This window comes from Antechinus flavipes, chromosome 4, assembly GCF_016432865.1.
Source record: "Antechinus flavipes isolate AdamAnt ecotype Samford, QLD, Australia chromosome 4, AdamAnt_v2, whole genome shotgun sequence".
Lineage (NCBI taxonomy): Eukaryota > Metazoa > Chordata > Mammalia > Dasyuromorphia > Dasyuridae > Antechinus > Antechinus flavipes.
The window spans coordinates 176,254,344-176,266,663 of record NC_067401.1 but is presented as its reverse complement, the minus strand read 5'-3'; the positions used below and the strand labels follow the sequence as shown (position 1 = coordinate 176,266,663).

At 34.5% G+C, this 12,320-nt stretch overlaps 1 protein-coding gene across 1 annotated transcript in view; it reads right to left on the bottom strand.

The window, feature by feature from the left end:
- DNAH9 (dynein axonemal heavy chain 9) overlaps positions 1–12,320 on the bottom strand; it is a 581,066-nt gene that overhangs the window by 172,392 nt on the left and 396,354 nt on the right. The window contains exons 46-48 of the mRNA XM_051995550.1: positions 11,789–11,931; positions 9,486–9,647; positions 9,027–9,260 (exon numbers count right to left, since the gene is read on the bottom strand). Coding sequence (XP_051851510.1) covers positions 9,027–9,260; positions 9,486–9,647; positions 11,789–11,931 — 539 coding nt within the window. The remainder of the gene's footprint in view (positions 1–9,026; positions 9,261–9,485; positions 9,648–11,788; positions 11,932–12,320) is intronic.

Below are 12,320 nucleotides of genomic sequence, written 5' to 3'. Positions count from 1 at the left end.
AAATACACTTCATCAGTTTATGAAAATTTGGGATATTTCCCTGCTCTCAAAAGTTTCCCTGAAATACTATGATATTCTCCACTAGCAATTAAGAGGGTCTTGGGACTAGAGTATATATGATTGAACTCTGCTAGTGTGGTAAAGGAGAAACTAGCCTACTTGAATATTAATGAAAAGTATATCTTTGAATTGAGAGCCCAAAATTGATATCAGTAGGTAACTAAAACAGAAAATGTTTTATTTTAAAAATATTCATAACTTAAACACAAAACAAAATGAAACTCACAGAGATTTACAAGTCTGAGAATAGTATCTGATTATCATAATAATGATTAGGAGTGATTTCTGGGAATTAGTTTAATCCTCATAGCAAAATAATAGTACTGATAAATAAATGTAAATGAATATTATGAGATGAACCCAAATCTTTGAGTGTTGAAGAGAAATTATAGCAAAAACTATATTCTCTGCCTGGACTTAAGCCAAGGAGACTTCAAGATTCATCATCTAGTTTGTGCTCAAGCCCTATCTCCCTCACATTTTGAAAGAGAAACTATTACTTGGATTTAGAAACTTCATTTTGAGATGAGATATAATGGTCTGGAAAGTTTCTTTAGCTTCTGGCTTTGAAGTCCATGACTTTGTAATGGAGTAAGGATCATTGAAGACAGGTAAATTGGCCTTAGATGTGGGTTCTGACAATGAAATTCTATTTCAATTCTTGCTTTGCATTCATCTATACATTGTTTAATTAGGTCTGACTCTAAGATTTTTGTTTTCTGGCTTAATTTATAATGTACTGCTTTTCTCTGATGGTAATCTCCATCTTCCCCAATGACACCTCCTTGCAAGCCTGAAAGTCCTCCAGTATAAGCTAAGAACTTCTTGTCATGTCTGAGTTCCTCCTGTGTTCTCTTCAATTCTCTGTAAACAGAATTATCAAGATTGGGAAACAGACTGATCACTGATTGTATCCCTCAAGTTTACCCTTCATCCATAGTGCTGGCTTTCATTTATTTATTTATTTATTTCTCAGTTGATCCAAGTAATTTTATTTTTTTTTAAATAACTTTTTATTGATAGAACCCATGCCAGGATAATTGTTTTTTACAGCATTATCCCTTGCATTCACTTCTGTTCCAATTTTTTCCCTCCTTCCCCTCCACCCCCTTCCCTAGATGGCGAGCAATCCTTTACATGTTGAATAGGTTACAGTATATCCTAGATACAATATATGTGTGCAGAACTGAACAGTTTTCTTGTTGCACAGAGAGAATTGAATTCAGAAGGTAGAAATAACTCGGGAAGAAAAACAGAAATGCAAGCAGTTTATATTCATTTCCCAGTGTTCTTTCTTTGGGTGGCACTATGTATTTTAAAAGGATGGCACTAGTATTTGAGGGAATCAAAAAAGGCTTTGTGGAGAAGGTGACTACTTTAATTAATTCAATTATGAAATGCTGGGAAGAAGGGATTGAATTCTTAGCTTGGAGGACAGTCAGTACAATAATATGTGAGGAATAGCAAGAAAGTGAGTTTAGGAGAGTTTAGGAGTTTCAGAGTGGGGGAAGGGGAAAATATATGATGAAGCTGGAAAGGTAGGAAGGGGTGAGAGTATGAAGGGCTTTAAGTTAATTAGTGGAGTTCATGATTTACCCTAGAGGCAATGGGGATCTATTAGAGTTCACTAGGTAAGGGAATGACATTGGCTTATGCTCAACAAAAGTAATTTTGGCATCTTCATGGAGAATGGATTGGGGAGAAACTTGAGGTATGCAGTTAAGAGACCATTGTAATACTTTAAGCTGAAAAGCGTCCACACAAGAAAAATTAAATGATTGGAAAATGTCTATTTTTTAGATTATAATATATAGTTGTATTAATAGCTCACTGAATTCGTTTCTCAATATATATGTCTTAGACAGATTCTGGAGATGGATGAGCTAGATTTAGAATTGAATGAGGAAGAGTGTAGGATAGATTCCGTTTTGCAAACTGTATATGTATATATGTATGTATGTTTGTATGTATATATCAAAGTTTTTTAAAATTAGAAAGAATTAAGAAGATAAAGGGACAGGGAAGGAGGAGAGGACAAGAGAGAGATTTTTAGAGGGACCCCTACTCATATCACGTTTGGATTAAAGAGAGAACAGAATATGCATTTAGAAGGAAATAAAACTTGTAAATTTCTAAAGTAAGAGAGTGAGAGAATAGGATAAGGAATGTTTAGAAGGATATATAGATTTATGGGATGGGACAAGGATGTAGATTTTACAGGAATGGGATAAAGAAGGAATAACATATATTTAGAGGGTTCTAAGTCTTTTGTATTCAAATAGAAATAAGAGGGCAATGTGAAAAGGTAGTAGACCAGGATTAGAGAAGGATTCTTGTAGGGAAGGGGATAGATTAAATAAGTAAGAGGGCAAGATAAAAGAAGTAAAACAAAGCAGTCATGAAGGATAGACAATAAAAGATACGCACAAATATAAAATAAAGTAGAATTTATTATGTAAAAAAAAGCAGAGGTAGTAATCATGATCATATAAAGGAAAAGTTAAAATAGGTTCAACCAAAAAAGAAAAATAGGGAAACATCACTAGTCAGCCATATTAATCTTTTTTTTTTTTTTTTTTTTTTTCCTGAGGCAATTGGGGTTGAGTTGCCCAGGGTCACACACCTATGAAATGTTAAAGGTCTGAGATCATATTTGAACTCAGGTCCTCCTTATTTCAGGGCTAGTGCTATCCACTGCGCCACCTAGCTGCCCCAGCCATATTAATCAATATTGTTTTAGTCTGTTTAAAATAGCTTGACAGTATAAGGTTAGAATATTGCTGTGGTGTACGAAGTGATGAGTTGGTAGATTTAGAAAAACACAGAAAGATAGACTTATGAAGGAAGATATCCATCTTCATAGAGATAGAAAACAAAAATATGTGCATATATGCGTATGATTATAGATATTTATATATATGTATGTGTACCTATGCTCAAATTGTAATCAAGTGAAAATCTTACAAGTAAAAAGAGATATACAACTGTTTTAACATTTCAGAACAATTTTCTTCAATTATTTCTTACATTGCTATATTCAGATTCTTCTTCTTCTTCTTCTTCTTCTTCTTCTTCTTCTTCTTCTTCTTCTTCTTCTTCTTCTTTTTTGATTATAGCTTTCAGGTAGTGTGTTTGTTCTTAAGTTTTTTCTTCTTGATCTGATCTCCAGATCAGTTGTTTTTCTTATGAGATGTTTCACAATCTTTTCTATTTTTTCCATTCTTTATATTCTGTTTTATTGTTTCTTGGCCTCATAACTTGGCTGGCTTCCCCTTGCCCAATTCTAGTTTACAAGAAGTCATTTTCTTCCTTAAGATTCTGAATCTCCTTTTCTAGTTGGTTAACTTTATATAATCTTGTTTTTCTTGGATTGTTTTTATTTTTTTTTAAATCCCCATTCTCATTTGATTTTAAAGTCTTTTTTTGAGTTCTATGAATTCTTTTTTGGGTAGGTAACCATTTGGTATTATTTTCTGGGATAGGAGAAGCTTTTTTTTTTTTTTTTTTTTTTTTTTTGCTTCAGTACCCTACTCTGAAAAGGAATATTAGTCTATTATATTCTCATAGTAATTTTCTATGGTTGGGTTCGTTCTCATTTGCCTTCATTTTTATTTCCTTTAAATTTATAGCAGCTTGTTATCACAATCTTGTTCTGGTATGTGGGAAATGGTGCTTTGGGTCCTCTTTCTGTTCTCCTCTCCTGTTAGTGCTCATAGTCAGCAGTCCTTATCTCACTGCTTGCTTCTGCACTCTTTGGGAGTGAACTGTTTCCTTCTCACCCAGAGCCACATCTCAGAAGCACAGGCTGGCCTGGCATTCTTTATTAACAAAAGTTCCTTCAATTTTCTCTCACCCACATACAAGATACCCCACACTGTCATGACATGGAAATTCCTGTTATTTGTATTGTTTTTTTTTTTTTTTTACCTTCTAACCCACCTAACTCCTTGATATCTCAGCAGAGGTAGCCTGGAGGTGTTTACAATTCACTTGGGTGAGACCTCTATCTTTCTTCAGATCTTCTCTGGTTGTCCTAGGAAGAACACTGTTCTTCCCTAATTCTCATTTATTTTTACATTCACCCTGATGTACTATTTTGTCTTGTTTGTGGGGCAAATCTAGAGAGCTTGGAATTTTACCTACTCTGACATTTTTCCAGAATCCTTTTGGAACTCTTAACTCGACAAAGGTCTTCTATAATCTGGGCGTATGGTGATCAGATTTGCAGTTTTAGGAAAAAACTTGACTGGACTTGTGGAGTTTGCATTGGAACAGGAAGAAACTTGAAGTTGGGACACTAGTTGCTCTTTTTGGTACAGCAAATTTCTAAATCCTTTAAGATCTAGTTCAAATCTTGCTATTTCATGAAAGCTTCTGACCCATTCCAATCTTTAATAATTTTCCCCTTCTTTGAATTACCATAACTTATAATTTTCATTTGTCTTATACAATCCTGTATTGTTAGTTATCTGTTTATATATCTATATTGTAACTCCATAATTCTCTTGTTTTTTGAGTATAGGCATTGTATCATAGACATCTCTCTCTATTACGTTCATCTATCACCTCACAGTACTTTATCACTTAGGTTTTTCATATGGTTGATACTAAACAAATATGAAGATAAATATGGATGTTAGATAATATGGAATCATACTGTGGAGTAGTCTAGAAAGTCATTGAGAGATTAAAAAAAAAAAAAACAACCCAGAAACTGATAAACAGCAGCTGGAATCTATCTGTCTATCTATATCTATCCATCTATCTGTCTGTCTGTCTGTCTATCTATCTATCTATCTATTCATCTATCTGTCTACTAGACCACAGCTGAGTTCTTTATATTCCTTCAGCAGAATCTGGTGACTAGAAAGCAGAAATAGTATACATATCACTAGTCACATAATAAATGATTATTCTCTTTTGAGTAAAGGAAACATTCTCTAACTATTGTCAGGAAAGTTAGTGCTGGAATCCTTCCAGGAAAGGGAAGAATAGTCTCAATTAATTGATTTCTGGAAAGTAAAAAGGACATTTATATTTGCAATACAGAATATATCTCCATAGAGCAGAGTAACCACTGTGTTTCTCATTCTGTTGCTGTTTATTTCATATAATAGTCAAAGATTACTTTAGAGCTCTTGGAACACATCAAATGAATTCAAAGCCTTTATAATGCAAAATGTGTAAGAAGAAGAAAAAATAAAATTGAGGCTTAGACTCTGCTGATAAATCCTCTTTCACACTGCAGACTTTGTGTTAACTTCAGATGGAGTCTTGCTTCTTAGAACTCTCCTTGATGGGTTTTGTTTTGTTCAGCTACAGGTTATTTCCACAAGGACAAGGACACAATTGTATATCAAAATGATTGAGTCACATAATCACTCCTGTCAGCAAACTCAATTTTTTGTTCCTTTTTAAGTCTTGAGGGATTTGAAAAAACTGAATAGGAGTTGTTTTGTGTGCGTTGATTGCAGCTATAGCTTATGACCTTAGATCTAAGTAAGTAATCACAGCCAATGTGAATAGTGCTTTATGGAACTTAAGGTGTATGTATTCTTAGATATATATAACGTCATACTTTTGTAGAAAATCATAGGTGTGGACATAGCAAGAAAACATCTCATTCAAACATGTCTTTTACTTTCTCCTTTAGATCTGCCTGCTTAATGACTATCCTGCACTATTGTCTTCTTCCCTGAAACATATAAACATAGCCACGGTCCCTTCTATCCTTAGAAAACCTTCACTTAACCTTGCCATTTCTTTTTTTTTTTTAATCTTTTTATTATAGCTTTTTATTTACAAGATATATGCATGAGTAATTTTTCAGCATTGATAATTGCAAAACCTTTTGTTCCAATTTTTCCTCTCCTTCCCCCACCCCCTCCCCCAGATGGCAGGTTGACCAATACATGTAAAATATGTTAAAGTATAAGTTAAATACAATATATGTATACATGTCCATACAGTCATTTTGCTGTACAAAAAGAATCGGACTTTGAAATAGCATACAATTAACCTGTGAAGGAAATAAAAAATGCAGGCAAACAAAAATAGAGAGATTGGGAATTCAATGTAGTGATTCATAGTCATCTCTCAGAGTTCTTTCGCTGGGTATAGCTGGTTCAATTCATTACTGCTCTATTGGAACTGATTTGGTTCATCACATTGTTGAAGAGTAACCTTGCCATTTCTTGAAACTATCATCATATATTTTTTATACTCAAATGCCTAGAAATTTTTCTTTATACCAAATGACGAGAAAAAGCTATTTACACTCACTGTGTCCAATTTTTTTTCATATTTCCCTCATTTCTTAATTTTTTGTGTTCTTTCTTCCAGTCCTACCACTTGATTGAAACTACTCTCTCCAAGGCCAATGATCTCTTGCTAAATTCAATAGTCCATTATTAATCTTTATCCCTTGTCAATACCTTTACATTAAAAAGAAAAACTATATTATTTTTCTATTCTTTCCCCCACATAGTCCTTTGTCTATTAGCTTTCATAAAACTGTTTTATTCTGACTTCTAGTCTCAGTCTCTTTTTCTGGATTATTACATCACCATTTAAGTGTGGATGTACTCCATTACTCTTTCATGGGTTCATCACTACAGACTCTCTCTTGGTCATCTATCAGGTCCTTTGGGTTGCTGTCTTCCAAATCTACGTATACACATCAACTTTCTTCCTAAATTTATTATTTCTTTCAAGGATTCAACTGTTTTCTCTCTCAAACCTACTTGGTTACCAAGACTTATTGATTCTATCTCTGCAAACTTTTTTCATTTCCCCTTGTTCCATTTACATGGCCAATCACTATCCTGGGTTCAGAGTCTAATCATCCCTAGCAATACTATGTGCAATAGATTTAAAAAATTTAATAGTCTTTTTTATATCATCAAATTTTCTCAGTATCTCTCCTCCTCTCAGAAAATCATGTAATATCTACATATCTTTAAAGAAAAAAGAAAAAAGAAATAGCAAAGCCAATCAACACATTGAAAAGTCTGAAAATATGTGTAATGTACTACCCTCTATATAGGGATATGTCTATCATGGAATTTATTATCTTTTCACCAAAGTTTTCTTCTTCCTAAATTTTCTAATATTGTTGAAGACATCAACATCTTTCCAGTCAACCAGTTTCAAAACTGGCATGTCACCCTTGATTTCTCACTATATCTCACTTCTTATAACCAATCAATAATTCAGCTCTGTTGTTTTAACACTGGTAACATCTCTTGGATAGACCTCCTTCTCTCTGATGTGGCAAACAACTTGTACTTGGACTACTGCAATAGCCTACTGACTATTAGCCCTACCTCAAATCTTTCCCCACTCTGTATTTATTATTGTTCAGTTATGTCTAACTCTTTGTGACCCGTGTCAGGTCCTTCTATCCACTTTTATCTCCCAAAATCTAACCAATCTCATGGTTTTTGGTTCTATGACACTATCTATCCATGTTATCCTCTACTGTCTCCAGAGTCTTTTCCAATGAGTCCTGACTTCTGATTTTGTGGTGAAAGTTTCAAACTTTAATTTCATTATTTGTTTTTTCAATGATGTTGTTGGTTTTAGTCACATCTGACTCTGTGACACCATTTGAAGTTTTCTTGCCAGGGATACTGAAGTGGGTTGCCATTTCCTTCTTCAGCACATTTTACAGATGAAGAAACTGAGGCAAGCAGGGTTAAGTTACTTACCTGGGATCATAGCTAGTATCTGAAGCTGAATTTGAATTCATTAAGGTGAGTCTTCCTGATTCCAAGACCAAGACTATGTCACCTAGATGCCTCTTTCAATGAATAGTCAGAGTTTATTTCTTTTAAGTATTGATTGCTTTGATCTCTTTGCTATCCAGTGCACTGTAAAATCTTTTTTCTTGCACTACAATTCCCTTGGAGATTTTCTCCAATTTATTGGTGGTATAGTAGACAGTTTTGGATCTGAGGTCAGGAAGATCTGAGTTCAAATCTGACCTCAGACAGTTACTAGTTGTGTAACTGGGCAAATTATTTAACACTGTTTGCCTCAGTTTCTCATTTGTATAATGAGCTAGTTTACTTTGCAAAGTAAACCCCAAATTAGTTCATGAAGAGTCAGCCATAACCAAAAAGATTGAACAACAACAAATATTTTATTCATGCACAATTATTTTCTTGTTGTTTCTTCTTTTTGCTCACTAGTCACCAGATCACAGAAAAGAATCCTGAGTACAGGAGCAGCTAGGTGGTACAGTGGATAGAGTATCAGTCCTGGAGTCAGGAGGATCTCAGTTCAAATCTGGCCTCAGACACTTAAGACTTCCTAATTGTGTGACCCCCCTCCCCACTCTCCATACAAGTCACTTAACCCCAATTGCCTCAGGGGAAAAAAGAATTCTGAGTATAAAAATAGAAGACCTTTATTTTTTAATAGTTATTGCCATCCCTTAATTTATATTCTCTTTGAATTAAGAACAATCTTTATCTGGAAAAAAACAGAACTGAAATACTAATAAAAGTACAATAACAAAAAGATACAAAATTTTATTATTTAAACCTCCACTTTCAGAAAGAAAAGGGAGAATATAATTTATCAGGCAGTTGAATATCCTCAGAAAAGACCAATCTTCTATCTTCCCAGTAGAATTTCATATGATTAGTAGAACTATGACCCAAAGCTTCTAGCAGTTCTGTGCCTATCATATTCCCCATTCAGGTAGTCCTTCTTCAGCTCTTCTATTTTTCAGCCTCTTTTCTTCCCAGTTGAAGAGATATTCAAACTTTTTTGGTCTCTTTTTCCTTTGTCTGGAAAGATTATGAAGTCTTCTTGAGACAATGGATTACACTTTCTAAGATCCTAATGGATCTTTTGAGGATCCTAGAATCCGCAAAGTCCAAAGACTTGGACTTTGAATTCAATTGGGACACTTCAGTCAATCAAATTAAAATAATTGAAAACTATTAAATTCTGCTCACCTGGGCAGATGTACTATGAAGCTTTTGTAGCCCATTCTCAATCCTTTCCATTTTGGATGTCAGCTCTTTTCCATTCTTGACCATCAGGTTCTGATACAGTCTAATCTGCTCCAGAAAGGATTTGGGTGTTGTGTAATTATAACGCCGTTCATATCGCAGGTAAGACTGGGACATTTGGTTGACACTTGTATGTACATAAGCCATGAACTTACTAATTGACTCCTTTAAGGTTGGCTGAAATAAAAGAGAAGATTACAAAACAACTCCCCATACCATAAATTGTTTCCTCCTCTCTTCTCTCTGTGGTTCCCAAAGACTTGTGGATTGGCTTCTATTCCATTATTATCCTACCCCAAAGTTCTGAGGAAAATTCTGCTGTTTAGAACCAGTAAAAAGCTCCCCTCAAAGGTGGGTAAGTTCTCAGAGAGTGCCAGCTTTGTTTTCCTTCCCCAGACTTACATCAATGTTCTTCATGTTTTTTAAGAAGTGCAGGCCAACTGACTCCAGTGCCTGTTGAGGCCACTCATGAAACCAATCAATGGCTGTGCAATTCACAATGGCTGGGAATTTCCTGCTGCGGGCTCTTAGCTTGTTCCCAACAGGGGAGAAACAGAGTGTAACCTGAGAATTCAGAAGTGTCAGAGAATGAAGAAGGAATAAAGGAAATACTAATCAGAGAAACAGAAATGACCTCAAGTTTCTTTATCACCTAATGTTGTTTTATAGCTTTAAAGACTTACTGTAAACCAGAAATTGAGGGCTTGTCTTGTGCTTCCTAGGTAACATTGTTCCCATGTAGTCATAGCTATGCACATCTTTGAAAAAGTCAACTCAATAAGCATTTATTAAGCACTTACTATGTGCCAGGCACTGTGCTAAACACTTTATAAGGATACAAAGCAAGGCAAAAGTCCTTACTCTCTCTTTTTTAAAGTATTAATTTTATTTTAAATTCCAAATTCTCTCCTTCCCCAATCCATTGAGAAGTCAAGAAATACAAAGCTCATTACAAATATGAAATCACACAAAAAATGTCTGCATTTGTGAAAAGTGAAGGAAAAAATGCAACAAGTTATATGCTGAGAACATCAGTTCTCTATCTGGAGACAGATAGCATGTTTCAACATGACTTCTTTGGTTATTATGTTGGTCAAAATTACTGTGTCTTTCATTGTTGATTATCTTTACAATATTGTTAAGTTGTTTGGTTCTGCTCACTTCATTTTCTATCAGCTCATACAAGTCTTGCCTGATTTTTCTGAAATCATCCCCTTAATCATTTCTTTTAGCACAATAGTGTTTATCATATTCATATACCAAAACCTTTTCAGACATTCTCCATTTGATGCGCATCCTCTCAGTTTCAATTCTTTGCAACCACAAAAAGAATTGCTTTAAATATTTTTGTATATATGGTCATTTTCTTTTTTATTTGATCTTTTTGGGGGTATAAACCTAGTAATGATGTTGTTGGGTCAAAGGATATATTTACCATGTTTTTGTAGGTTTATTATGTTTATTATGTTTAATGGCGTTTGGGACAGAGTTCCAAATTCCTCTCAGAATAGTTAGAATAGCTCATAGTTCCACAAACAATGCATTACTGAAACTATGCCATATCCTTTCCAGCGTTGTCATTTCTTTTGGGTAATTTTAGCCAATCTCATGGATATGAGGTAGAACCTGAGATATTTTAATTTGCTTTTTAAAAATTTTCAGTGATTTAGCATACTTTTTCATATGATTATTATCTTTGATTTCTTCCTTTGAAAGCTTTCTGCTCATATCCTTTGACCATTTGTCAATTGGGGGTGATTATTATTCTTATAGATTTGGCGCATATATTTGTGTGCATATGGGTATGTGTATACACACACATATACATCCAACCCACTCCTACCTATAATATATGCATATATATATCTTCCTGTCAGAAAAATATGCTGCAAAGATTCCTGTTAATTTCCTTCTTTTTTTCTACTCCTTTCTTCTACTTTAGTTGTATAGGTCTTATTTGTTTAAAAATTTCTTAACTGTATGTAATCACAATTATCTATTTTATCTCCTATGAGCCTTTCTATCTCTTGTTTGGTTGTGAGCTTTTCTCCTATATAGATTAAGATGGGCACCTGAATGGCTCTGGGTAAGTAAATGAAAGGACAATGCTTATATCTTCTTGGGATCCAGAGAGTCATTTTGGATTGGGATACAAATAATGGGTTCAAAACAAACCCCAGCTGGTAATGGAATCCATGAAGAAACCTTTATCAGTCAGCAAGTCCAGTGCCCCAAAGAATGAGGAAAAGGAATGAAAAAAGGATTTAACCCTGCAGAGGCTGATATATGAACTCATTAAACACCTATGTTGTATTTGAAAGTGAATTTTGTGGGAATAATGCTATGTAAAAATTCTATTACATCTAAGCCCACTCAAGGGCTCTCCTCTCAAGTGGTTTCTAATCAAGGTATATACATAAGCAAGACACATAAAGGATAAATTAAAAATTATCTCAGAGAAAAGGTAATTAAATTAAGGGGGACTAGGAAAAACAGAATGTGGACTTCAGCTGAGATTTGAAGGGAGTCAGGGAGGCCAAGAGACATGGAGGAACAAAGTCCAGGAATCTATTTGTGATTATAGTGAAGATATTGGGCCAGTATTCTCATTAGCAATAAGCGAAAATAACTGCACCTATAACATCTCCCAAGTTATTTCTGCCAGGTCATATCTAGTTCCTAATGGGACTAGAATCTTTTTCTACCTTCAGTTGCCGTTGGACCCTTTCTATGAAGAATTTCCAGCAATTTTCCCTGCTATCAAATAACCCCCGGCTCTTGGCTTCATTTCTCAAAGTGCTTATGATGTTTTCAACTTCATCATCAGAATATAGATCTGGAATCTCTCCTGGGGAAAAACAGAGTGCAGATTTAAAGGTTTTGACTCATTCCCCAGCAGCTACATTCAAAGACAGGGAAGACATTCTTTTTCCATGGCAATGAGCAGATCATTTGACTTCAGATTCACACTCCAGATGCATTTTGCTTATTGAGAATATCATCTAGAAAGCATACCTTCCTATGATACTAATAGCAAGGAATGTGATATAACTCTCTGGACAAAATTGCTTATAGTTTCAATCTTGTTCTAAAATAAAACACTAGAATTATTGGAATGCTCACTTTCTGGGAGTGGATGTCCTCTTCTTAATTCAGGATATTTTCTAGCCTTCATAGTCTAACAAAATGGATTACATCATTGGTTATATCTAAAAATTTTAAATACTTGTTTTTTGA